Source organism: Pectinophora gossypiella, chromosome 8 (assembly GCF_024362695.1).
Source record: "Pectinophora gossypiella chromosome 8, ilPecGoss1.1, whole genome shotgun sequence".
Lineage (NCBI taxonomy): Eukaryota > Metazoa > Arthropoda > Insecta > Lepidoptera > Gelechiidae > Pectinophora > Pectinophora gossypiella.
The window spans coordinates 5863031-5890675 of NC_065411.1; the positions used below are offsets into that span (position 1 = coordinate 5863031).

Here is a 27645-nt window from a genome sequence, read left to right on the forward strand (position 1 = left end):
GTCACTTGTAGAGTTCCAGTCCTCAGGTGTACTTGGCCACTTAGCTGTACTCACAAGTTTCATAGAAGGTAAGCTATCTTGGTTGTTATGAGCTAGCGCATAAGAAACGGAAGTAAATAGTTCGTTTTTCTTTTTATAGCACTCACGTGTTTATGGAAAATCACAAAGGGAAAATTAAATCGAAAACATTATTATCTTATTTAACTTCATTGATGCCACTGTAAGTTAATAAGAGACTATCCAGGCTACATTCTCAAAAAAATGTATAAATGGGGCTTTAGAAATTTAACTTCAACATAACATCCATTATTATTCTGATCAAAATAAAGAGAAGCAAATAGCAACATAATTCTATACATATGTGATCTTTTTTTTTGACGTGACTTATTGTAGATTTGCCGCAGATGGCATTAACTACTTGAACGGACAAATGGGGAGCGCTGCAGGGTCTCACCCGGTACAACGTTTAAGACAACAGGCCTGAGGGTGCCCAGTTGGGCGCCAACCTCGGCTCAGGGCGTCGTCTGAGAGGAAAAACATTTGAAAGAATTAATCGACCCTAGCGGGTCGATAGCGATAAGCGCTGATTGAGAAGGAAATTGTCCACCAAGCTGGCGGGGTCGGTATCGGGGTCCTGAAGTGTTTGGTGTCGCGTGCTGATTGGCCGCCTCTATGGCTAGAGTAATCGGGTCGTCGGAATCGTATATTACATATCTGATCCAAATATTCGTCAACAATATAATTATTATAATTAGATACCCGAACTATGAGAAAATAAGTAATTATCACGTTACATCTAGATAGCGCCATCTACATTTTGTTCGGGGAACGTAGCCTGCGAAGTCCATCACGTGTTTTTTTTTTTTTGCTTCATCTGATGTTTATATCTGTCTTATTATATGATACCCAAAAGTGTCGTCGCAAACGGGCTCACAACCACATCTACCGGTGACACAGCTAACCACAAGCAGGTGACGTATTTTCGTACATTTGATTTCACTACCCACAAGAGAGAAGAAGAAAATTGTAACTAGTGTATTGAGGTTACAAACGACTAATCCATGGACTAGTAATCCACAGTGTTAGACAACATAATCCATTAGTCAGTGTCTATAGTCTACAATATGCTCGGAATTCTAAGTAACATAACAGACTAATTAATGCATCAATAGGTGATATCAATATGAGCGTGATAGTAGCCTTTGTCCGAACAAAAAACAGAAGGTATAAATTACAGATATATTTTTTTTAAATATCGAAAAAATAATTGACACTAAAATATTCTCGGGTAGAAACTGCATTTTCCCACAAAATATAGCACGATCGAACCGTTTGATACGTACAGGTCATGCGTCAAATTGTGATTGGTTCGCTTTTCCAATTCTACTAACTCTCGTTTACCACAAAGAGAAAATTAAATCGAAAAAATAAAGTCTGACTCGGATAGGACTTGAGCCCGCAGCTCTCGTGTTAACCATTACACCACCTGGTCCTCCTCGTGTGCGTGCGAAATTCTTTCGAGATCGAAATAATACATAGATAATCGTTATGAAACCGACGACGGCGCTATCTATCCAGAATATTAAGTACTAATATTACTTGACCGACAAGTCTACAGTTACATGTATTTAAACTTATCGTAAAGAACCTTAACTATTTTTAAATTATTGTTGTTTTTATATCACTCCTGCGTGCTTAGGGAAACTCACAAAGAAAAAATGAAATCGTTTTTTTTTTCTAACTCGGACGGGACTTGAAGCCGCAGCACTTGTCAAACCGAGAGGAGCGTGTTAACCATTACACCACCGAGTCCTCCTCCTGCCCGTGCGAAATTCTTTCGATCTAGATATCATTATTACGCCGACACCCACGCTATCTAGAATATTGAGTACCTACCTATCTACTAATATTACTTAGACCGACATCTCATTTACCAGTCGCGCCGTACAACCTGCCTACATAAACAACGTGTCAAAACCAAAGGAATATTTGCGAAAATCTTGTTCCCGTGTTTAATCTTATACTCAGAAAAATGTTTAGGAAAGTCGCAATATTTCGACTACAAATCATATCAGGTATTTAAAACATAAAAAAGCATAAATAACCCCACTGCTAGGCCTGTCTCTCAACCTTCAAACAACCGAAGGAGCATAATTATGATTTACGGTGATCACTAATTTAAGAGCCACACTCTTGTCGATGTAGCATCCTCCATGCTACTTTTTAGGAAAAATAGAGCAGTGGTAGTGGTGGTGGTGGTACTATTTACGGTAAGCAGCCTATATTTAAAATAAAAACTCACTGATAAAGATATTTTTGTCAAATATTTATGTAGGGAGATTAAAATTGAGTTCTGAACTGTACAAACATAAAATGACAGACGCGACGTCAAGCCACTCGCCGTAAAAAGACTCGCCGTAGCGGGAATCGCCGTCGGGGGGTCGCTGTCAACGCCGTAATCCATCAGTGGTTTATATAGGTACCCACCTACAAAATACCCACCTATGTGTATATCTCTAGAAATGTTTTCAGCTTGATAGTGAACATAGAAATTAGATTACTGTCTGAAATAAGCGAGTAAAGTCCACAGCGTTCGTGTTCTGGAATTGAGCAAACAAGGAACATTCGAGAGCAAATCGCTAGTATTCAAGTTGAATGCATGTTCCCAGTTAGCAGGTGGTCGCGCATTAGTACGGACCAATTGGATGACGACTAATGAACACGACGGCATCAGACGGACCATGGTATAAGAAGACCAGGTATGCTCAATTCTATGACATGCCGCTATTGCTAGCTCTTTGATGACGTAAGTGTTACCATTAAATTGGTATCTCCAACATTCCAAGGACGTAAATTTTATTATTGAAAATTAAGTGAGTTACTGACTAATATATTTAATTATTATTACTTGTCACATAAATAAAAATCATTAAAACTGTAAATAAATCTTTTACTAAAAATTCAAAATTTCCTTGTAAAGTAAATATAAAAAACATCGGTGGTGGGTAATTTATTTTTTACGAAATGGCAACGCAGGGTGGGATGATGTCAGCTGGGCTAAATTGAAATGTCACCTTTGAGCAGACCTGGTTTTCTTATACCATGAGACGGACTAGAGCCAGTGCTCCGTCACAGGTGATGTGTGTTGGGAACTTTCCCGGCGCAAAAGTTACTTATATAAAAAACTAAAAAAGGTTTACTACCCAATCTTTAGCACACAAAAAGAGAGCAGCCAGTGTTTTTACCATTAAAGAGTTTCCAACTATATTTACCCGACTTACCTGATCTTTTTCGTAAATATCCGTTCCAGATAGTTTTTCCTTCCTTTCCATTTCCCAATCTTTTAACTTGTCATTGGCACAAAGACATCACTAGTGCCATTACAAAAAAAAAGCCAAAGAGTTATAGGTACCTAATGACATTTGAATAACGTCCTTTAAAAATGGAGTAATTTCTTTTTCTATAAAATATTGGATATCTGAAAATATTCGATTCTTCAGTACGTCACCCAATGTCAAACTTGAAGCAGAATGCTATGTAACGCATGGTATAAGTACACCGGGTTTCTCACAGACCAAGTAGAGATGTTACGCATGGGTATGCACGATCCTATGACAAGCCGCCATTGCTAGCCCATTGATGACATAAATGTTACCATTCAATTGGTATCCCCAACATTCCAAGGACGCGAATTTTAATATTTAAAATACATTACTGACTAATTTATTTCATTACTAATATGTGTCACGTATACAAAAATCATGAAAACTGTACGTAAACCTTTTATTAAATGTACAAAATATCCTTGCAAAGTAAATTAAAAACATTGGACGTGGAAAATTTATTTTTTTACGAAATGGCGACGCAGGGTCGGATGACGTCAGCTGGGCTAACCTTGAAAATGCTAGCTGTCAGTTTTGAGCATACCTGGTGTTCTTATACCATGATGTAATGAACAGGAAGTCGTGCTCGCGTCAAGGACGCCGCTTCGATCTCTTCCCGGCAAGAAGCAATGTTTTGCCGAAATTAAAACGCCTAAAAAAAGTAGGATTAATGCCGTAGAAACGGGGTCGTTGCGTAGCATCTGCGGTGGTAAATTAAGTGATAGAGTGAGAAACAGTGCGAGAAAAGAGATGTGATGTAAAAGACGATACAGTGACTAAGATTGTGAAAGGAATGTTAAGTTGGTTTGGACATGTAGAGCGGATGAAGGATAATAGGATTACGAATGCAGTATATAAAGCGAAGGTTGGTAGGGCTGGCAGAAGAAGACCTAGAAGAACCTAGAAGAACATTGACCAAATTGGATATGTCCTTAGAAAAGGTCTAAGTAGTACGATCTACTCTGAACCGGCTTGCGAGTATCAAACGATTGATGAATGTGGAGGATGCAAGACCTAATCTTCTTATCGTGTGGGTTGTAGAGCCGCCAAACGCCCCTGACATGACTCATGTAACGGCTACATACTTACATCAGTAAGTAGTAACCGGGACCAACGGCTTATCGTGCCTTCCGAAGCACAGATCATCTTACTTTCGGACAATCAGGTGATCAGCCTGTAATTTCCTACCCAAACTCCTAGTTTGGGTAGGACACTATCACTTTTTGTGACATGTCCCGACCGGGATTCGAACCCGAGGCCTCCAAATCGTGAGCGCAACGCTTAGCTAACATCGATAGGTGATACAGTTAAATATAACAGAATTGATCTGCTACATCACTATGCTAATGAACGTCACAGCACTGGTTTTGTACTGACGACACGACAGATCCTGTGGACAGAACTAACTCGTACCGCGCTTTGAAGCTGTTGTAAAATGTAATCTATACTGAAATAGGTCGAAACACTATTGTACTTGACTAGTAAGGTGACACTTTCACACAATTGACAAACAAAAGCCGCACGAATAGTAATATTATAAATGGCTATAATTATCTACACCTCGCCTCATTCAATATGAAACAGATAACTACTTCGATTGGTAATTAAAACACATTTCTGTACTTATTTATGGTTCTATGGAATATGAAAATACTTTTCAATAACAAATCAATTAGCACTCCAGTAAAAGGCAATTGAAACCAGTATTAAGACCGGGTTTCCACGGACGCGGAGATGGACGGAGAAGAGCGGAGATATGAAAATTTGACCAATCACAGAGTTCAAGAGAGCGAAAAACGAAGACGCCCTGTCACTCTCTCCCTCATGGTAATTGGTCGATTATTGCACATCACCGCACAGCTCCGCGTCAATGGAAACGCAGCCTTAAGCACAGTGTGACGATTCCTGTCTGAATACGTGCATGTAAACTGGAACACATTATACAGGGTGTCAGTGACATCGTAACGAAAACTTTGAGGGGTGATTCAGACCATGATTCTGAGTTGATATCAAGTGGAATTTACCGTCGCAAAAGTATGGAACGGAAAATAATTTAAATAAGCTCTAAAATTTTCATGACTTCTCCGACAGGAAATTCCACTTGATATCGACTCAGAATCATGGTCTGAATCATCCTCTTCAGTATTCGTTACAGAGTCACTAACACCCATACCTACTTGTATGGCTACTGTATGTACTTGTATGGGGTGTAAGTGACATCGTAACGAATACTGAGAGGGATGATTCAGCTGATTATTCTGAGTTAATATCAAGTGGAATTTTCCATCGCAAAAGTATATAATTGAAAATAATTTAAAAAAACTAAAAAAATAACATCAATTTTGCGACGGAAAATTCCACTTGATATTAACTCAGAATCATGGTCTGAATCATCCCTCTGAGTATTCGTTACGATGTCACTAACACCCTGTATACTTCATCCTCTCCTCATCGTTATCCCGTATTTCATATTTACCTAACCTGAAGTTTTTTTACAGAAGACCGACCGACTGCCTGTTTGACCTCCAACCCGCAAAAGGAAAACCAACCCAATACAGGTTAGGTCACATAAGTACCTACTTTCAAAACGCATTTCTCGGGGATGTGGGTTTCCTTACGATGTTTTCCTTCATCACTGAGCACAAGATAATCATGAATTCCAAAACAATTTTTGAAAGCATTGTTTTTGCCCGTGCCCTCACAGGCTAACCTAACTTGTAACCTGGGTGTATTTGAACCTGAGACCTCACAATGAGAGTCAAGCATTCCTCCAGCTGGATTACCACGGCTTCACTTATAGACCATCATATCCCTAGCGTTATCCAGTTCTTCACAGGGTCCGCTTGCCTTAACCTGAAGATTTGACAAGTCCGGGTTTTTACAGACGCGACTGCCTGTCTGACCTTCCAACCTGCGAAGGGAATACCACCCCAATATAACTTAGGCCATACAATAGTAATAATATACATATTAGACCATTTATATATTGTTACTAAATAGACTATCTATGCAGACGTTTCAAGGCGTTATGTTTGCTTAATACACAAGTGGTTTGGATTATAAGGTAGTGCAGTAGATATATACCTCTTAGCTAAATGGCAGTGTATCAGAGGTGTTCAGTTTAAGCCAATAATATGACAGACATACGGAAGACTAACATGCTCAACGTGATAAAGTTTTGTCACGGTAATTTTATCCATTCTGACGATATACTTACCTATGTCGTTTTGTCGATTTGTGCTAATATGTGAACCCAGTCATATGGTTCTGTCAAAATACGAACAAAATCACGCGACACGCATTTTAGGGAAAAAAAAAACATTTTTTTTTTATATTTTGTTCAAAACACTTTTATAAATGATTTATTTACACAGTATAAGACGCTTATCTAAAAGCCTGAATAAGGCTTATGCGAGAAACGAATGAAAATTGCTCCCTCGTTACAATAATATCATAACATTACGTTACATCTATAGAACCCAAGTATAAATTCTTTAAAGTACGTTTACATGTTTTTATGTTAGTAAGTATGTCCGTTTGTTTGTCTTTAGGTAACTTATTCAATATATCGGGTAATAAGTATGTCCACGTCCTCATGCCATATGCGTTATATATAGTTTTAGGTAGTTTGTAGGTTAGCAGGTTGCATAAGTTACGAAGCCTATCGTGTCTAGAAGTTTTAGTTAAAGAATGAATGCGGTAATGATTCTCAAGGACAATAGACATTTTCACTTTGTCAAAGTGATTTATTGAATAGATCGATAATTTTAATACGTTGCGCATGATAGCCCTGCATATAATTGGTTATATTTGCTACTAATATATTATGTTCTACTGTTGCTACGCTGCTAAGAAGCTAATAAAAAACATACCTACAAAGCGTTCAGGTTTCTGGACATGGCGTAAAGCCGATAGAGCGATTCTGTCGTTTCTCCATTGCACTAAAATAATTGTCTAATATGGCAGCGCAGGACCGATCGTCGTGGAGATCCTTGGGGGAAGGCCTATGCCCAGCAGTGCGTATACCCCTGTTCGGAAAACGGAGAAGTGACTAACAACGTAGTGTCACGGGTTTGAATCCCGACTAGCTCGGCGGGCTCTAAACTTCTGTTTTCGACTATTTCGATTTTAGGAGTTTGAATTCGTGTGGATCATAAATAACTAATGTCACGTGGTTTTTGTCCAGTTAAGGGTAATAGGCTCGCCCTTTATTACATGGGTCTTGAACTTAGCTGGAGAGCTGTAGATGGTAATGGTGGTGGTGGCTGGTGGATGGTAATACTTGTTATGTTATGGTATACCGTATATACTCTGCCTACCCCTTCGGAGATACAAGTAATGCCATATTATATTGTTACGTTATATACATGTCTGTCGATAAATCGTATTATCGTAAAAAACGGGAGTCCAAACTGTGATGTAACCCCACCTACCAGGTGAGCCACCATTCACTTAGATTCGGCCTAATAATTCTCATTAAACATCCTAATTTGAATCTATCTACGTGTTTGATTTCAGTCAATAACAATATTCAGATGCTAAGTCAACAGATTGTTATATATCTCTATCTAGAATATAAACACATAGAACTAGACTGTAACTAGATAATCTACATCAGATACCTGCGTACCTACATTCATGATAATTGCGTGGTAACCCACGTTATAAATGTCTAATTAACTTGCTAGACTAAACTCCCCACACGCTATGTTAATTCTAGATTCATATTACAGAGATCAATGTCATAGGATAAGGAATAATACTACGTCAATGTGTTACTCCTACAACACAGACGATGTGAACCAGCAACAGCCGCACTTTGATGGTGAATAAGACCCAAGTTCTATCATTCAGGGGGGTTAAAAAGGCCACATCGAAGCAATTCATCTAAAAAACCAATATCGCAATTTGACATTGGCGCATATAAAAGTAAGTGCGCAATGCAATCAAGTGTCAAATAGCAACATTGCTTTTTTAGAAGAATTGCTTCGATGTGGCCTATTTTGGTACCCATTGTATTTTGGTTGTCGCGAGAACCAAGTACTATGTCTAATTATGTAGTTTCCTAGGTCAAATATAAATTATGAAATTCTGATAACTAAGTAAAGACAGATCTAAAGGTGACTAAAACGTTTTCTTTTTTCTATTTAACTTTTTTATGAAATTTAATTAAAAAGAAAGTAATAATTAGTGCCGATATTTCGTCACGTTCTATGGCGTCACAGGTTGCTTTTTCCTACAGATTCCATAGTAATTTCATGTTTTGGCGTTAAGCAAAAAGTTACTGATTTGACTAGTTGGAAACTAGCCTATTCTATGAACTTACTTACAATGCAATACTCTATGCCTCCGTGGTCTAGTGGTTAGAGCGTTGGGCTCACGATCTAGAGGTCCGGGCTCTATTCCCGATGGGGACATTGTCGAAATTGTGAAACTGTCCTGTTTGGTAAGGATATTGCAGGCTCGAATCGCCTGATTGTCCGAAATAGTAAGATCTGTGCTTCGGAGGGCACGTTAAGCCTGATATCGGTCGTAAAAAAAACACCTCCAACAACCCGCAGTGGAGCAGGTTGACTGAGAAGAGGCCTATGCCCAGCAGTTGGACACATATAGGCTGTTTATGTTATGTTAAAAAATGACACATTCAAACAATCCATTGCAAGATGAACTAAGTATCCACACGTCACACAGTTTTCTGTTAGACCCATGTGTGTTAGACCTATTTAACGTTTGATAAAATCACGCATCTACTTTCATATGTGCAAATTTCAAATTTCCCTGTTTAGTTAGACCCCTAGTTCTTATGTTTGACAGAAGGATTATGTCCTCTTTAACGTGACGGACCCTTATATGATGTGCTACCCATCTTTCCCTTTACTTTTCATTGTAGATTTTTTCATTATCTCAGGACGTGACCGATACCCACACCTCAGTGAGAGGTTGTTATGTATTTTATAATAAGTCTCAGACCAAAGTATATTCAGTGGGTAGGTATAGTTACCTATAAATAAACTCAATGTCTCTCTATCTTTATCCAGTAAATAAATATTATTTCTACACTGTTTACTCAGAAATTGATTTAGAATTAGGCATTGTTATCCCACTCTAGGAGTCTAGGCACATGTCTACATCAGATATACTTATCAATAAAGAGAAGCACAGATTGTTTTCGATTCAGCAACCCACGCATAAAAGCCCAATAAAAAAACACGACTCAGCCCTCGCTTCTATGCTAATAATATGACTCTATAAAGACTCAATAAAATTCTTGTTACGAACTCAGTGTTATTCAATAAGCCTAAGTGAGTACCTACTCGTTGTAGGCAGATTGGGCCCTTTGCCCAATTAAGGTAATAGGGCTGACGGGATCCTCTAACGAATCAGGCGTCTTGACACCTGTCACCTGACATCATTACATGCCAAACGAACCCATAGCGAACCAGTGTCTCGTTTCACCCTACGTTACCCAAATAAATATGAACTAGTTAAACGCCCCAAATAGAGTCAAACGTCTGCCATTTCTTACGGGATAAATAAAAAAGAAATTTATAAAAATGTATTTATTGCGTAAAATGTACAAAATATCGGTCAGTCGCATTTATATTCTACTTATTACATAAATTAGCTTTTAAATAAAATACAATATTTACAAACCAAATTAAAGAAACTGGATTGATTTTTAAAATTAAAATATCATTAATAAGTAGCACTAGTATGATAATTATTATTGTTATTATAATCATAAGATGGCTTAGAATATGAATAAGTTGGTTCAGGACATTCCTCCCATAACCACCATATTGTAATCAACACTTCCACATTTATTAACAACAAAGATATCACTGGGATCGATAACTTACTTATTAGGGATTTTATGCCGCCCTTGGCGATGAGAAGCGGCTTAATTATGCCGTCTATGATAATATCTTTGAGCCCGCCCGCAGCTAAGCCATTTGACGAGGAGCCTGAGAACAGAGCTAGCACTAATCCGAGCAAGCCACTCAACTTACTCGCCACTTTGGTCGACACGGGCTTCAGAAGACCAGAGAGGAGGGGCTTCACTGTCTTTGGTGCGGCGTGGACTTGCGGGGTGTACGTCGGCTCGTGGTATGCAGGCTGCGTCTGCGCGTACGATCCGTACCCCTGTGGTTGCGTAGCTCCGTACGGACGTTGATACGGGGGGTAAGACGTCGGCGGTGACGGCAATGGTTGAGGGAACCCAAACTCCTTCTTAGCGCCTCGAGTTTCAGGATGTTCGTCAGTATGCTCCGCTATCACGTTCAAAGCTTCAACAATGTCGTTGACCGTAAAATTGTGATCGTCGTGCTCGTCCGCCCTCTCCGCCACAGCTTCCATCGGGCGTGACTGGTGGGCCGACCCTGGGGCCGTGTGAAGAATCCGCTGCTGCGGCATCAAACGCTGGTTGTGCGCATTCGTGAACGGATACATCCTACTGTTCATGTCCACCGGCCGTACTTCAAACGAAGGCAAATACATCACCGGGTCCTCGGGAACACATAACGCTAGTTTAATTAAAAACGACACAAATACCGCAAAACACGTCAACTCCATGGTGAATAATTACAAACCAACTGAAATGCATGTGTACTTATAAACTTATACTCAAACATTGCATGTTAGCATTTTACACGTAAAAATATCTGGGTTACAATAACGTCGCGTTGGCCTAGTTAGTCAAGTATAAACATTAGGTTGTCAGCTAACGTCCACTCCGGAAGTGCATTCCACTGACATACACTTGGCAACTTTGTCGCCGGCTAAAATGGTCAACAATATTTTAGCGTAAGAGCTGTCTTCGTGGACGTCGTCTATGAGCGTGAAGGCGGTGGCGGCGCCCAGGTGGCTGCCCCACCCATCCCGCGCCGCGCGATGCATCACACACGCTATCCTGTCCGAGCAATCCACCGCCGATCGACCTTTATGATCCTTTTTCTTTTTCTTTTTGAAGTATTTAACCATCTTCGATATCATTGGCCAGAGCAACACGGCTTTCAGTCCCATCTTTGCGAGTAATATGAATGTCAGAGGGAACAGCATCATTTTTCCACCGATGATTTTCAGGAATGCTATAGCCGCTACAGAGAAGACGATCTTAGCAGCGCTGCCGAGGATGCTCGCGATCGATCCTAAGGAATCAGGTTGCGGGCATGAGACGTAGTGCGAATCAGAGTACGTTTTACGATTTTCCGGGTAGTAGTGGTTCCCGACTGCTGTGAACAGGTCCATGAAGGGAGGGGGCGGCGACGTGCTCAACGCCTGTTCGTGAGCACCTGCCTGCGACGCAACAAAAACGACGACAACAATCACGAACATGGCAAACAAACTGTTCCGCTTCAAATATTACATTTCATTTAAAACCTCGCCCGTGAAATTCAAATTTCAAGATTTAATATCCGAGAGGAAACAATTATCGTACATTAACGGCAACGGGGTCAAGCAATCGTAACTTTCTAGGACAAGTTCATCTTGAAAGTATATCAAATTTTTATCGTAGATTGACTTAGCTAATCAAATAGTTTTCTAAATCAAAGAAAGTAGGTATCATACTTTTGAGTCACGTTTAATATGAATTTAGCTTAAATTGCAAATAAAGTGAAAGCTTAATTAGTTTTCTTCTAGCCTACTTATTAAAAAAAAATACAAATACAATACCATTTTATTTCCATTAGCAAAAATACGTAATTAAATAGCGACAAAATAATTTTATTTTTTAATAGGAATTACTTAGGCAGAATGCTTAATGCTGAAAAACCTTTGCCTCAGAAAAAAAAAACAATAAGGCGGGAAGATACAATCAGAATTTTTTGCCAAAATTTTGATTTATTTATTTTTTAATCGAGATTCAGGATGGTTGCTTATTTCAGTGATATTTACGGTTAGTTTTATTTCTAACCTATAGTAAATATTAATTTTAATATGGTGATGGTAACAAGAAGTGCGTATAGACGGTCTAGTGATAGCTTTGACAGCAGTGAAACTTCGCAAAAGAATAAATTACCACCTCCTTGGTGTTCTTTAGGTATGTAACTGTATTTTATTGCATTTTTAATTTTTAGATTCTAACGCATTGATGTAGGTATAATTATGTTACCTACTACAGTGCCTACTACAACCACTGACCTTTATTTAATACAAGTACGCATAGAGTTCTGTGACTCTAACCTATTTATACCAATCCCAACTAAGTATTAGTTGTTTTTTACTTTTTTTACTCTTCCTGTAGTGGGTTGTCGGTTCAGGAAAGATCACACAAACCCTATTGTTGCACTAATTGAACCGCCAGATGCCCTAGACATAACTCATGTCAACGACTACGGATTTACTTATTTAAAGTTTTTTAATTAGGTAGGTACCTACCTATACTTCTTATTTGAAACACAAAACGAAATAACATCTAAATTCAATACCAACTAATGACAGCTACATTGAATAGGTACTCTAATTATTAGAAAATTAAGCGATTATTTCTAACAAATTGAATTGTTTAGCAAATTTGAAATATATTAATCCTAGTGTCGTATTGAATTTCGGATGATAACATTGGATTATTCATCTCTGATTGAAAATTTAATTTGGTCTAATTTAGTTAGCAGCAATCACAGTTAGCTAATATCACATATAATGTATTCTGCACTACGTAGACTATTTATTCATTTATTTTGTGTTCGGAGGAACCACAGCTATAAACTGCATAATGGTGCTGATTTCAGTACACACCATCTTATTTCATTTTAAGTTATACCTGTAATTTTCTTATCCACTGAAAAGGAAAGGGACGAGCAATCCACAAATATAAAATTTATGGAGCATACGTCAAATCCCTCCTAAATTTTTGTATTGGCCAATAACCCGACAAAATTAAATTGACAACTCACACACACGTTAAGCAGGTTTAATATCATCGGGTTGCCTATTTAATCACCTGCATTATTCATTCATTCACTCATTCATTTTAAAATTAACGGTTGTCAATCATACGTCATTTTCCTTTTTGGCGGATAATGAGATGAAGGGTGTTACTTAAAATAAAATTAAGAGGTACCGGTTGCCATACAACCATAAAGTTGAAGTTGAATTAAGAGGTGTCTGCAGGAATCGGGGCCGATAATTATAAATATACACAAAAAAGTTTTAGCTACACCCTGATACCTATAAGACTACTAAACAACCCCTACAAATAATAATTCAATAACAAGTCTGTCTGTCTGTACCTGTTACCTTTTCACGCTTAAACCGCTGAACTGATTTAGATAAAATTTGCTATGCCAGTTTGACCATAAAGGACTTTGGGTAGGTACAGGGGCGGACTTAGTGCGCGATATAACCGACGCGGATGGAAAGTTAGTTCTCTATACATTTATCAAAACTCATGGATATGTTAGGTACAGTAAATTAGTTACTAGGCAAGGTCTTTATCAAACATTAGCGCATTGTCTACGCAGTTAAAAGCTTCAGTAACGTTTGCAGCGTTGCATTACTGAAATGTATTATAGTGAGTGAGTGTAGTTTAACTGTGGCTATAGAATGTTGAGCTTTAGTTATGTGGGTGATCCGTAGTGTAAGGACGTGTTTTCATTCTAATAAACTGTCTGTTCAACACAAACATGTATCCGAACTCTATATAATATGCGGTAGTAAAAAATTACTTCCTTTTCAACTAAATAAAAAAAATTGTGGTTTTATTTTAAAGCTCCACAAAACAATTAATAAAATCAGTGAGGTTCATAATATGTCTTCGATAGTTTTTCTGTCGGATAGAGTATGATAGCAGTACCTACTACAATCACCTAGGATAGATTTTCAGACACACGTCAGTGGTAATAAATACTATTGGATTTTTTTATATCAGCTTAGTACACTCTTAGAAGAACATGTCCTTTGTCACGATATTTAAATGCAACCGACCAATACGAGCTCTACATACAAGGAGGACAGAGGATTAAAAATGAAACTGAATCAGACACGTACGTTCATCAACAACTTGTTTGAATAGTGGAAATAAAACTCTCAGAAATGTCCAGGTATTTTCGGGCAAGGTAAAAATGTCACAAACCGAGTTTGTTTTGTTAGATTTTGTTTCGCAACCGAAACGTCCAACCGCTGTACGCCTGGATTTATCCCATCTAGGATGTACATGTTAAAACAATTTGTGCCTACTAGTTCGAGGTTTTATGGCTGTAAATAATAAAGGAACATGGACGGGTCTGTTTGCGCAAAACAACACAGTTTGATATATTGACATCCGCTTGGTCAGCAAGCGGTGAACCAGTGACCTACTATGTAGTGTAGTTTGTGATTCCATTAAAACTACAAACATCTAAATTGCCAATTACAGAAAATAGAAAAAAGCTGACGCTGTATAAAAGCGTGATTCTTTTGTTGTAATTATTCAAGGTTAATAAAAAATGCTATTTGAATTTCGCGAGTCACTTTAGAGACTTCAAAAGCAGCCCTTGACGGGATTCAGAAGATCTCTTAAAATATTCATTTATTTATTTTTATTTACCAAAATGTTTGTTCTACAAATTCCCAGACGAGTTAAATTCACGTTATAAATCCAAACTTGCAATTGCCCTTAATTTGTACGACCCAAAAACCGATTCGGCGCGACCTAACAGCTTGCATAATGCAATTGGAGCGTGCTACCACCTGCCATGCCATGAATAATGACATGCGCCGTTTGCACAAATATCAAATGAGCTGTGCTAACGGCCTAATTAATCACCTAATATTAAGACACGAGCAAAAATTGGAAAAATAAAACTGCTCAATACTCCCATCGGCTACCTAATTGCCCAGTAGCCCTGTGCCCCGCAGTGCGACGTATAGGGCTGTTTATGTTTTTTACGTACTTATATTTATTCCTGAAGCAACTGAATGCTGTTGTTGCGAGATGGACTGCGTCTAATGGCAAATGAAACATTTTTTCACTGAATTACTACACGTCCCAATGCATGCATAATGCTCATTATTACTGCAATAAAGAAAGTTTATTTAAGTACGTAATCACACTTAAGTTAATAATAGTAAGTATGCGTGTTAATTGCCATTCTTTCCTTTCGTTAGCAAAAGTTCCTGAAAAGAAGAAATCAAGGAAAGTTGCGTCACAGACGTGGGAAACGCGATCCCTGGCTCCTTTGCGGGAAAACATCTGCGAATATTTGCACGGAGATAAGAGAAAGTTGTACAAAAGAAAGCATGGCAGAGCGTGCTGTAAACAAACACCAGTGAAGAACAAAGGCCGCGGGAAAACACTGATATCTCTCGCATTTCTCTTTATCATCGTGGGAATGATAAGTTAGTATTTCTAAAGTCTCACTCCTGTTTTTACCACACGAGTTCGTGTAATAAGTCTATAGGTAAGTATTAAAATTATTTACTCTTCTAGGTAGACTTACACTTACTTCTATAAATAGAACAGAGTAGAACGACCTCCGTGGTCCAGTGGTTGAGCATTGGGCTCACGATCCGGAGGTTCCGGGTTCGATTTCCGGTGGAGACATATCACAAAAATTACTTTGTGGTCCCTAGTTTGCTTAGGACATTACTGGCTGATCACCAGATTGTCCGAAAGTAAGATGGTCCGTGCTTCGGAAGGCGGCTTAACAGCCGTTGGTTCCGGTTACTACTTAGTGATGTAAGTACGTAGTCGTTACATAATTCTTGTCAGGGGCGCTTGGCGGCTCAATAGTAACCCTGACACCAGGGTTGATGAGGTTGGTACTCCACCTCACAACCCACACGATAGGAGAAGAGACAGAATTCGCATAATTATATTCTCATATTTGTCTAGTCTAATAATTTATTAATGTGCGCTAAACCGACCTACCTACATCATTTTCAGCAGCACTTTGGATGTCACATTCTGTACCAAGCACGGCTTTAATTATTAAAATGATGCCTCAGACGAACTTAATATCGCTTTGTAAGTATGTCTACTATATAAATATTTTATATTCCTAAGAGCTTTTTCTTAATGGAAGTAGCATTAGAGGCGGAAAGATTGGTTTTCGTCGAAGGTTTTCTAATCTAGAAGTCTAGTAGCGAAACGGGATTGGGGTTCTGACCTACATCATTCCATTGAATCTTGTAGCTGACAATAAATCAATACTAAATAAGCTTTCGAACTGCAAAAGAGGTTCGCCGAAAAGTAGTTTCAGACGAAGTGTTAAACATACTCATTTTTTATATTCTGATTGTCTAAAACGTAATGAGACACTTCAGAAAGTTGTATAAGTACTTTCGAGGAATAAACAATAAATGCAAGGTCCAGTGGCGGATTTACCAGTAGGCTGAGTAGGCTGAAGCCTAGGGCGGCAGATTTTAGTGGGCGGCAAATTTGGCCCAAATTTTTTTTTGTCTTACAGAAGTAAAATAATAGATATTATACCTCTATACACAAAGAAACAAGTGACAAGTGTTATAACATTTTAGTAATGCACAGTATACTGAACATTCTTACGTCTGTACGGGCTTCAACCGAACATAATTATTTTGCTAACTTTGCGCCGTGTTTTTGGTAGCGCTTTGCACTCCACTATAATTAGTATCGAATTTCAGAGGTCAGTAGGGGCGGCAAAATTTGAATAGCCTACTGGCGGCAAATTTGTAAATCCGCCACTGCCAAGGTCGATGACCGCAAGGTCATTTACCCGCAGTTTTGAGGTCACTCTGTGCCAAATTCCATACAAATCGGTCAATAAACACAGCTTCCAATTTTCAATAAGTCCTACATACAATTATGAATAGAGCATATTTTTCCTTTCGTTTGAAATCCTATGTCTCTGTGACGTCATTTTTACTTTTTTTTCTTAAAACTCGGTGTTTGTTTCAGTGGGCTTAGAACAAAGTTCGGTTGGTGAAGAATGCTGCTCAAGAATGAAATACTTAGTCGGTGAATTGTTGCGAGCAGAGCAAGCACTTAAGTAATTGCATGTTTAACTTTTCCACAAGGGCCCTGTTTCATAAACTTGCAATTGTAAATTACAAAGACAATTATTCGCTGTTGATTGCGTAACTAATATAAAGCTGCAAAATATTTCTAATTACACACTCCCCAATGAACATCGAATTGCCGCTGTAATTTACGATTGTAGTTAAGTTTTAAGAAACTAAATAAAAACACTAGGCTCCTGGTGTCATTTTAAATACTACTCGTATACACCCAAATTCTTGATTCCAGCTTTAATTTTTTGATTTCAATTTTTCGACATACATACAGGGTGTTCATGACATCGTAACGAATACTGAAGGGATACTTTAGACCATGATTCTGAGTTATTATCAAGTGGAATTTTCCGTCGCAAAATAATAATTCATGATGTTTTTGTGTTTTTTTAATTACGTACGTATTTTTAATTATATACTTTTGCGATGGATAATTCTACTAGGTATTAACTCAGAATAATGAGCTAAAACATCCCCCATAGTTTTTGTTACGATGTCACTTTCACCCCGTACATGTACGTACAGATAACCATACAAGCACGTATAGGTGTTATATAGTGACAACGTAACGAATACTGAACGGGGTGATTTAGACCACGATTCTGAGTTGATATCAAGTGAAATTTCCTCTTGGAATATTCATGTTCTTTTTAATTATTTTCACTTTCTTACTTTTGCGACGGAAAATTTCACTTAATATCAACTCAGAATCATGGGCTCAGTCATCCCTTAAAGTTATCGTTACGATGTCACTAACACCATACGCCCGTAATCCTTTACAATTTGCTGCTATTGGTACGAAGTCCTAAGATGGATATGACGACCCGTAGGTGATCAGCCCGTCGCCCAATTGTTACAAAAACTGCACAATCCTTCTGTCGATTCTTACGATATGCCCGGGCATATCGGCATACGAGTCGAGTGTATTCCTTGTTTTGTATGCCCTCACTTAAACATCATCAGCTTCTTTCTAGCTATTTGTCGCTTTCCATATTTTGCTTATTATTTACTAGATGTCCATAAAGTAGGTACCTACTACTATCAAATAACCGTCCGCCAAAGCCATTATCCTCTATTTTTTCCGATGAATAATAATGAACGGATATTTCGATTTTAACAATTCCAGGAGTACTCTGCGATTGCGAAGGACTTTGATGTTGACATCAAAGGCGAATAAAATGGGTAAGTAAATTGACGGTAAATATTTTCTAATTCTACAACGTCTTATACAACCTGGCTATACTTGTAGCCTAGTTTAATTCGACGCTTTTTCTTGTATTTTCTTGTGAAGTAAGTAGGTAAGGTACCTACCTACTGTTGTTTTATGGTTGGTAAGAAAACTATTAATTACAACAGGGATTACCTATACTTACGAGTATATTCTAAATTTACAATACAGATGATACTTAAACAAAATAATAATCTTACTGAAACAATTCCCAAATCAGGTTTGGGAACTGTTTCAGCCTTAGAACAGAATTTTCAGCTTTCAAGTCATAATTCATAAATATAATTTAGGTACTAGCTGTCCGCCCGCGAAATGTCACGATTCTACCTTAAACAAATTAATAAAATCATACAAATTTCCCTTTTTTTAAACCCTTGGGGGCTGAATTTCACAACATTCCGTCTTAGTGAGTCCTTGCGTCTTAAAAGGAACCCCATGCAAAATTTGGGACTTGTTAGTGCACTTGGTAGTTTCTGAGATTTTGTGATGTCAGTCAGTGAGTGAGTGACCTGTCGTTTTTATATTTAGATCGATTCATAAATTATATTTTTCAAACGTCTCAGAAAGCCGAACCACGAAACTGCAAATGGCAGTTGTAGCTTAGTATTAGGTTAATGTCATCTCTATAGCTTAGCGGTATCAGAAGTGAGGAGAGGTGGAGTGTCTCCGTAGATAACCGCTGCAGTGCCGATCGGATGAGTAATCGCCGTTGACTCAGCGATTTAACCCGCGCCCGTGACGGCATGTCGCGAAACTTGCGAGATTACTACACAGGCGCGTATTTAAGTTCAATGCACACAGAGGCGGGGCGTTGGAAGCGTTCCGGGGCGGCTTTTTTTATGATTACTGTTTACTTCAGAAGCCCTGGTAGCCCAGTTGGAATTACGCTTGACTCTCACTATCCAATGATGTTTGAGTTCAGTTCAGTTGTTTCTAAATTCAAATTTGGATCAAAGGTGAAGGAAAAAACATCGTGAAGAAACCCATAAGTCCGAGACGACGAGAGATAAAGACGTTTCGGAAGTATGTAGCCTAACCTGCTTTAGGCTGGTTTTTCCTTCGCGGGCTGGATGGTCAGTTACGGCTTTTGTAAAAAAAACCGGACCTGTCAAACATCCCCCTAAGAGAGTAGGTATGCTCGTATCGCTCGCATTCACACCGAAATCAGCCCAATCTAAAATATTTGAACCTACTTCGGCCGTCACATCCAATTTATGACCCACAAACTCCCACCAGATACGCTCCAGTAACTCAACCTCATCGCTCGAGATATTTGCTCCAGCCGCACTTGTATTTACGAACCGGGCGTGAATTACAAGTACTCAAGTATTCAGTACGCTCCACGAATTAGAATTCTAACCAGACGACCCAGGTAGTCACTGTAGGAAATTGTAATGTTAGGTATTCACGCCAGACCTCGCTAATTAAAATTAAAATATTCGTTGAAATTGCCTAATAACAATATCCATCAGAAAAGAATTAGCTAATAAAGGCACGGTATCCATGAATTCAATACCTTCTAGGACATAATTGTTTAGCAGTGATCGCTTCGAAGAAATACAAATTGCGATATTACTGTCACGCGAGTAATGATAGCACATAGGTACTTAGATAGGAATACCCGTCAGCGATTTATTTATTCATTAACTACCACCATAGAATAAAGAATACTACGTATAGAACGGTAACTCCACCCCACACCAATTCGTGTTGGGCGCCGAGACCTCATCTTCTCTGCTTACAGAGCCGTAAGCCTCTAAGCAGTAAGGGGAGAGTGCACTGTCTCGCTCGCACTTACGCGTTAGGCAGCTCACGATAAGAATGACATTTTTGTAAGAAGTGTCCGAGGTGTACTACCTCGTCTAGCGTCTACAGTTAGCGATAGGCTTACCTATCACATAACAGTTTATTTATTCATTAACTACTCCGTACGACTCGGTTGGTTCGATTGGAAATATTACGAATGTGTCTGCTTATGAATAGACCTATTGCTTCTCGTTACTGACCTTTAGTTGTTTTTTTCTTTTATTCTTCTGGTAATCAACAACTTACAGTACTTACAGTATCTATGTAGTAGTATTTTCCGCACAAAATACACCTAAAGATTTTGATCGTAATTATTTTTATTAATTTACAGATATCGACATAGACCGAGGGCATGTCCACGGAATAATTGTGTCCAAAGGCAAATACACGAAGGAATGGGGAGGAAAACTCGTGCTGTGGGGTGTGGTGCCACTATGGAGGGCCGCGCCGCCGCCAGACACTATCCTTGCGTTGCGGAGGCCAACCCCGTCGGATTGCTGGCCTTTTAGGTATACACGTCCCACAACTGGGCAAAGACCTAACAATAAACCGGAAGAGTATATAGCATACTCCACCTTAATTTTATTTTGTGATGTATTGGGTATATTAACTAAGTTTAAAGATTTTACATAAATAGACCCGCAGTGGAGCGTGGAGGAAACTTCATATCTTCAGTTGATAGAGGACAGCCCTCTGCCCAGCAGTAGGACGTACATAGGCTGTTGTGGTGTCAATTTATGATGCAGAGGCTTCTACTTAGAAGTAATCCATTTTTAACAGACCTAAAAAACGAGGTTGTCTATTTGAGCCGTATGTATGTAATATTGTTGGAATTGCATAATATTTGTTCTTATATGTGAGTACCATAAATACCTTAGGTAAACACGGGTAAGTGTTATAAAAATAAAACCGTTTACGTTTTTTCTTGTCAGTGGTTCATACGGCGAGCTCAACCTAGACTTGCCACGGCAGCTTCGAATACGGTGTCTAAGCGTGGAGCATGTGCAGCCGGACACCGCTTTGAGCGCGCCCAAGAACTTCATTCTTTACGTAAGTTGTTAATTACCTCCGTGGTCTAGTGTCTGGAGTTCCACTCTCGATCTGGAGATCCTGCGTTCAACGAGGGACTTTCCAGGCGACGTTCCCCTATAAGAATGCAGATGGCGCTGTACAGATTTACCTTCTAATTTCATGGATAACAGACATATGCATCTTTTATCTTTGTTTTTGGATATAAATGGAGCGTTATTACACCCAGGCACGACACATTCTGATCATTACTATTCTGATCAAAATAAAGAGAAGCAACATAATTCTATACGAAATATCCTGCTACAATTATTAATTATTTTTATAATTATACATATACAGGGTGTTAGTGACATCGTAACGAATACTGAGGGGGATGATTCAGACTTCGCAAAATTAATGTTTTTTTTTTTCGTTTTTTTTAATTATTTTCAATTCTATACTTTTGCGATGGGAAATTGCACTTGATATTAACTCAGAATAATGAGATGGATCATCCCTCTCAGTATTCGTTACGATGTCACTTGCACCCCATTCAAGTACATACAAGTAGCCATACAAGTAGGTATGGGTGTTAGTGACACCGTGACGAATACTGAGGGGGATGGTTCAGACCATGATTCTGAGTTGATATCAAGTGGAATTTCCTGTCGGAAAATTCATGAAAATGTTTGTTTTTTTTTTTAATATTTTTAGTTCCATACTTTTGCGACGGAAAATTCCACTTGATATTAACTCAGAATCATGGTCTGAATCATCCCTCAAAGTTTTCGTTACGATGTCACTAACACCCTGTATATGCCTCTGCCATTAGATTATATTTTTAAAGAATTATGTACCCCGAGCAATGAGAACATAGGTGATTATCAAGTTAAATCTGACCGGCGCCGTCTATATTCTTTCTGGGGAAGGTGTCTGGAAAGTCCCTCATTGAGAATGGTCTTCAAAAGCAGAACAAACGGACTTTTATAAGAACATCTAGGGCCCTTGTGCCGAGGTTTTTCTTGCAGCTACTTTTCCTCGGCTATACTCAGATGCCCCAGGCGGATGAGACGAAATACAAAAAAGATATTTATGTTATAATTAGATTCAAAGTGTAACATGTTACCCACTAAACAAAGATATTTTTGTGTTTTTGGAATGCATGTGAATCATTTTCTTTCAGGGTATCCTTACAAATGGAACTTGGTTAAAAGCAGTGGATGGGGAGTATCGACGTAGAGGACCGGCCAAACAGTATTATCCATTATTGCATCAAAATATTCCCTTTCAACAATTTGTTTTCAGAGTTCTGAACAACCAAGGCAACCCACGTTACACCTGTATTTACAGAGTACATTTGTTTCAAAATATTGACAGCTCACAATATCTGTATAAATAGTAAGATTTATCAAATAAACTGTAAAACATAATCTGTTTCTTTGTTTAAAATTATACTTTGCTCAGAGCTGACTTCACAATAGACAGATATTGTCTATTCATGGAAATGCTACTATGAAATAATGTGAATAAAACAAAAGTGTCGATTTTTAGTTTTTAGTTATATTAACCGATGTGAATGTAACGTTTACGAAGCGCTCCAGTCCTGGGCAGTGCCTCCCCATGAGGGAGCAGGGGCGGCCGGCGGGGGCGCCGCGGTACCCCACTCATCCTGGACCTGGTCAAAGACAAATACAAAATATTAAAAAAACAATTTACAATGGTGGCGGCAATTTCATTCGCCACCTACCACGTTGGTCTAACAGAAAGCTAGGTGACGTGTGGGTACTTAATTTTGCGATGGATGTACCTTTTACTACCCCAATTAGGATGTACTCGTGTTACGTAATCTGTTTTTTTTTTCTCTTTGGAGTACGTCATCTGTTACAATGGTGGCACCAGCAAGTTCTAACTTTTTAAACTTAATTTTACAGGACTAAAACTAGCTTTCTTTATACTTTTTACGAAACGTCAAAACGAAAGTTTGACACCACTATCAAGTGGCTACAATTATATTGACTTCGGATTACTTGTGGCTATAATTTTTTTATATAACTTATGATATTTTATCAAGAAAAACGTAATAAATCCGACATTTTATTGCGTTTTCATATGACGTCACCAGTGTGCTTTCTCATACAAATTCCATAGTAATTTTGTTTTGACATTTAGTAAAATGTTACTGATATTTGAGCTAGTTGAAAACTAGCCTACTGTAACATAGTTTACCTGAGCAGCCCAATCTTCCTGGGCGGCGGGAGCACCGAAGGTGGCGGCGGGCGCGGGCGCCGGGGCGGCGTCCTCGGCCCACGAGGCCACGGGCTCCACAGTCTCATTCCAGTCCTCGTGCACTGGTGGGGCCACTTCGGGCTTGGCTGGGACTACGGCCTGGAATACACATAAAGGGAAAGATATTTTAGCTTATGGCTTTATAAAATGATTATTAGTTTGTCATATTCAGTACTACAAAAAAAATAAAAAAAATAAAGACACAAAACAATAATAAAAGAAAATAATAATATTTAATTAGTAGTAATAAAAGATTAGGTAAGTATTAAGATCAGATAACAAATTGTATGATTGACTATTATATGGGAGATTGAATGATCACTTGCCATCATTATGGTTCAAACTTTTTATTTTAGACATAAACTTTATCTTGCTTTTCTCATTGCTTATAGCTCCTTGACTCTACATTAGTTTCGCACTATTGAATGAGGTAAGCACCTTACTACGGCAACACTTATTATTATTATGTTAGCTGGCCTTTTATCTCAATAATATGGTCTGTAATATACAAAAGAGCCATACCTGAACCTGTTCCTTAGCCTGCTGCTCTTCCTTCTCGCTCTCTTCAGGGTCGCGGTAGAAGAAGAGGTCGACGACGACGTCCCAGCGCTGGTCGCGAGCCAACACACCACGCAGGCGCAGAACCTCACGCGCCAACAGCCACCACATCAAACCGATGGAGTGAGATGACTGGGAATGAGCAAGGAAAGTTAAATATGGAAGAAAACATGAGCTGATTTCACTATTTGATGATAAGTCATCATCAGGCTAATACATCTTTTACAGATGATTTGTGTCTAAAGACTAAGATAAGCCAATAGTAGCAAGGTAGTTTGTAGTTGTGCTTCAAATCAACACTACTTGTCAAGTAAAATATCACAAGATAAGAATCTCGAAATTTCAATGTCAATATTTTGTAGTGTCAATTTTGTTGTGTGTAAAACCTATGTACAATTAGTAGTCACAATAATTAAGTAAGTTAGTTTAGAATATCAATAATATTCTAATCTTATCTCAAAAATTTACTAATATTCACGTGATAAGAATCATAATGCATTGTGGAAATTATGATTGCAATAAGTTCAGGTTCTATACAGTATAATATTGATCGCCATCAACTTGCAAAGAAGAAGATAATCTGCATTGTTATTATATTTTTAACATGTTACAAATTATGTTATTAATAAAATAAATTATTTCTTCAGTAAGTCCATGTAAATCTACTCCTACTCTAGATAAGAATAACTCAACTCACCTTGGTGTTGCAAGGGATAGCAATGTCAACGAATCTGAGGGGAGAGTCAGTGTTGCACAGAGCAATAACGGGGATGTTGACGTAGGAAGCCTCAGTGATGGGCTGGTGGTCCTGGGCAGGGTCCAATACAATCAACAGACGTGGCTCACGGAAAGCAGCTTGGATCTGTAATTATAGGGAAGTTCAGTTTAAACTCTAAATGTAAGGTAAACAATATTAATGAAGATAGATAAGCAGTCAGAAAAGTGTATAATCATTACTGCATAAATGCAGTCAGTGGTTCCTTAGTTATGTTGTCATCATTTGGACTTAATAATATAAAAATCACAACAACTGCCAAGCTTATCTTTTTGCAAAATTATTAGACAATTACCTGGTTAGTGAAGGCACCAGGGGTGAAACGTCCGGCAATAGGGGTGGCGCCAGTGTGGGCGGCGAACTTAAGCACAGCGCGCTGACCGAAGGGACGGGACGAGATGACGAACACGTCCGCTGGGTTCTCAATAGCAACCACAGCACGGGCCGCCAGCACTAGTTTCTCCCAGGTGCGGCGCAGGTTGATGACGTGGGTGCCATCAGCACGGCGCTTGTAAACGTATGTTTCCATCTACAATAGACATGCTCAGTTTAGAAACTCGTCACACAAAACTAGTATAAAATGTTGCTTGAATGAGTCTTCAGTTGGGAGAATTGATCGTCACAATAATCAGGCAATAATATGGAACGGATTCTCTTATCATCATGATATAAATTACAACTTGCCAAGGGCCGGCAGTCAAGCAAGAGGTTATAAAAGTATGTATGTTGAACTAACCTGGAAGTTGACATTCTCGGACCCAAGATGGGTCGTCGCTGCAAGCATCTTGGTGACATCCTCCTCATTGAGGGCAAGCACGTCAAGTCCTCCCGACATCGTTGCGTTTATTTGAGTTACGACTAAACCTAAAACATACACCACAATCACATAAAGTACCAGAGTTAGAAATGTCCATAAGCGAAAAATATGCAATTTATCCACAATTATGCATTCCAAAGATTAATTATAAAGTAAATTGTAATATTTAAAGACTTTGATGCACTTTATTAAAAAAGATTTATAAAATACTTACGCGTGTAATGCCACTGGGAGGGAATTTCAACATAAAAGAACTGTCAAGATTTGACAGCTCACTCACAGGACACATTTTTTTTTTTTGTGGCTTCGCTACGCCTTTAGTCAAGACACATTCGCTAGGAACTAGGAGGTATGTTTTTGATGTCATATTTTTAACGATAAGCGTATTGAGGCGTATAACGTTATAGACATATTAAATACACAGACATTTAATACGGTGTATTGAATATTTATTGATCAAGAAAAGCTAAAATAGACAATTATAATAATAATAAATATTGACAGAACAATCCGAGTTTAAAGGGTACGTGCCACGAAACAAGTTAGACAATAATTTTACGCGGATTTGGAAGTTACTGCGACGCCAGCACTCCAGCCGTGGAACTTGTTTCGTGGCGCGGACTCTAAAAAAAATAATAAGTTACATTCATAAAAATAACTTAACGTACCTAACAAATACTTTATTGCACACACATTTCAGTATAATAACGTTATGTTTCGTTATTAAATAATGGCAAACTGAATTTTCGTTTTAAATATTTTATGGTTTGGAATTAAGTAAATTTAGCACGATTTACCGGCTGGGCTGGTTGGCTAGTTTTGGCTGGTTTATCCTCAGGGTTTATCAACAGAGTGACCAGTACAAAAAAACAGAAATCTTTAGCAGAAAATTTGTATTATTTAAGGCGTTTTCTCACTACTCCGATTCTTTAGTATCCGATCCGTGTCCGTTAAATCACGGACTGACGACGGATTCCATTATTTCATAGACCAACATGAACCTAGGCTACGGAAATTTATTAGCGCATTGTGAGTGCTCATTTAATTTTGACTGATAATAATATAATAATATCTTTATTTATGATCAGCATTATGTATGAAGCATGTTGGCAACAAATTCGTATACAATAGGATTGTTATAATTTATTTATTTAAGCCTTATGAGAAGTAAATTTAAAAGCCACACACAAATATGAAACACTTTATTATTTAATTTGCGCCACGCGATTTTGTAGCAAAAAATCTAAGCAGTTTCCGTTGTGCAGTGTTCAGTCGCACGACTGGACTTGGTCTAGACTCTCGGTTTCGACAATAAGCGGCAGTCCATGTTGCTCTTACTACTATATACTTATAATATATGGTAACGATTGCCATCGACTCGCAAAGAAGAAGTTATATGGTAGCTTGCTACATTCATCCGCCATCGGATGGATGTGCACTACGCCTCTTTAAATTAAAAGTTCATTGATCTCGCCTCCAAAAGTAGCTTGCCTGTCGCTTTTTTATAGAGTACGTTCATTTCGGTAACTTCAGTATACCTCCTAGATACTGTAACTAAATAATTTACAAAAGATGTATGAGAAAAGATAAGTGTGTGGAAATAATTCGAGTTAATGATGTACAACGCCATCTATATTGTTTTTGGGGAACGTAGCCTGGAAAGTTCCTCACTCTATCCTCACCGTTCGATACAAATAGTGTGTTAGATGAGATTCATTGAAAAATCTTATGAAAATATTATGAAAAACATCGTAGATTCAAAAAAATAATGGTCAGATTGTTCTCGAGTGCCCTAATATATTTATTACTGTAG

General features: G+C 38.4%; 4 protein-coding genes across 4 annotated transcripts; 1 reads left to right on the forward strand and 3 right to left on the reverse strand.

Annotated features, from left to right (window-relative positions):
• LOC126369111 (SUN domain-containing protein 5-like) lies at window positions 1-22795 on the forward strand. The gene is made up of 9 exons (XM_050013404.1): window positions 1-68; window positions 914-971; window positions 15471-15701; window positions 16249-16329; window positions 17239-17329; window positions 18478-18533; window positions 20717-20894; window positions 21318-21435; window positions 22580-22795. The coding sequence occupies exons 3-9, from the start codon at window positions 15695-15697 to the stop codon at window positions 22793-22795; spliced, it is 747 nt and encodes a 248-aa protein (XP_049869361.1). The 5' UTR covers window positions 1-68; window positions 914-971; window positions 15471-15694.
• LOC126369110 (uncharacterized) lies at window positions 10080-10955 on the reverse strand. The gene has a single exon (XM_050013403.1). It carries the CDS (start codon window positions 10953-10955, stop codon window positions 10080-10082), a length of 876 nt encoding a protein of 291 aa, XP_049869360.1.
• LOC126368981 (uncharacterized) lies at window positions 11100-11717 on the reverse strand. Its single transcript, XM_050013257.1, has one exon. It carries the CDS (start codon window positions 11715-11717, stop codon window positions 11100-11102), a length of 618 nt encoding a protein of 205 aa, XP_049869214.1.
• Window positions 22796-22936: 141 nt separating the features above from the next.
• Window positions 22937-26172, reverse strand: LOC126368965 (40S ribosomal protein SA). The gene is made up of 7 exons (XM_050013232.1): window positions 26047-26172; window positions 25752-25879; window positions 25311-25544; window positions 24938-25102; window positions 24205-24372; window positions 23623-23781; window positions 22937-23071 (listed from the first exon to the last, which is right to left on the reverse strand). Exons 2-7 carry the CDS (start codon window positions 25848-25850, stop codon window positions 22982-22984), a joined length of 915 nt encoding a protein of 304 aa, XP_049869189.1. The 5' UTR covers window positions 25851-25879; window positions 26047-26172; the 3' UTR covers window positions 22937-22981.
• Between the last annotated feature and the right edge of the window lie 1473 nt (window positions 26173-27645).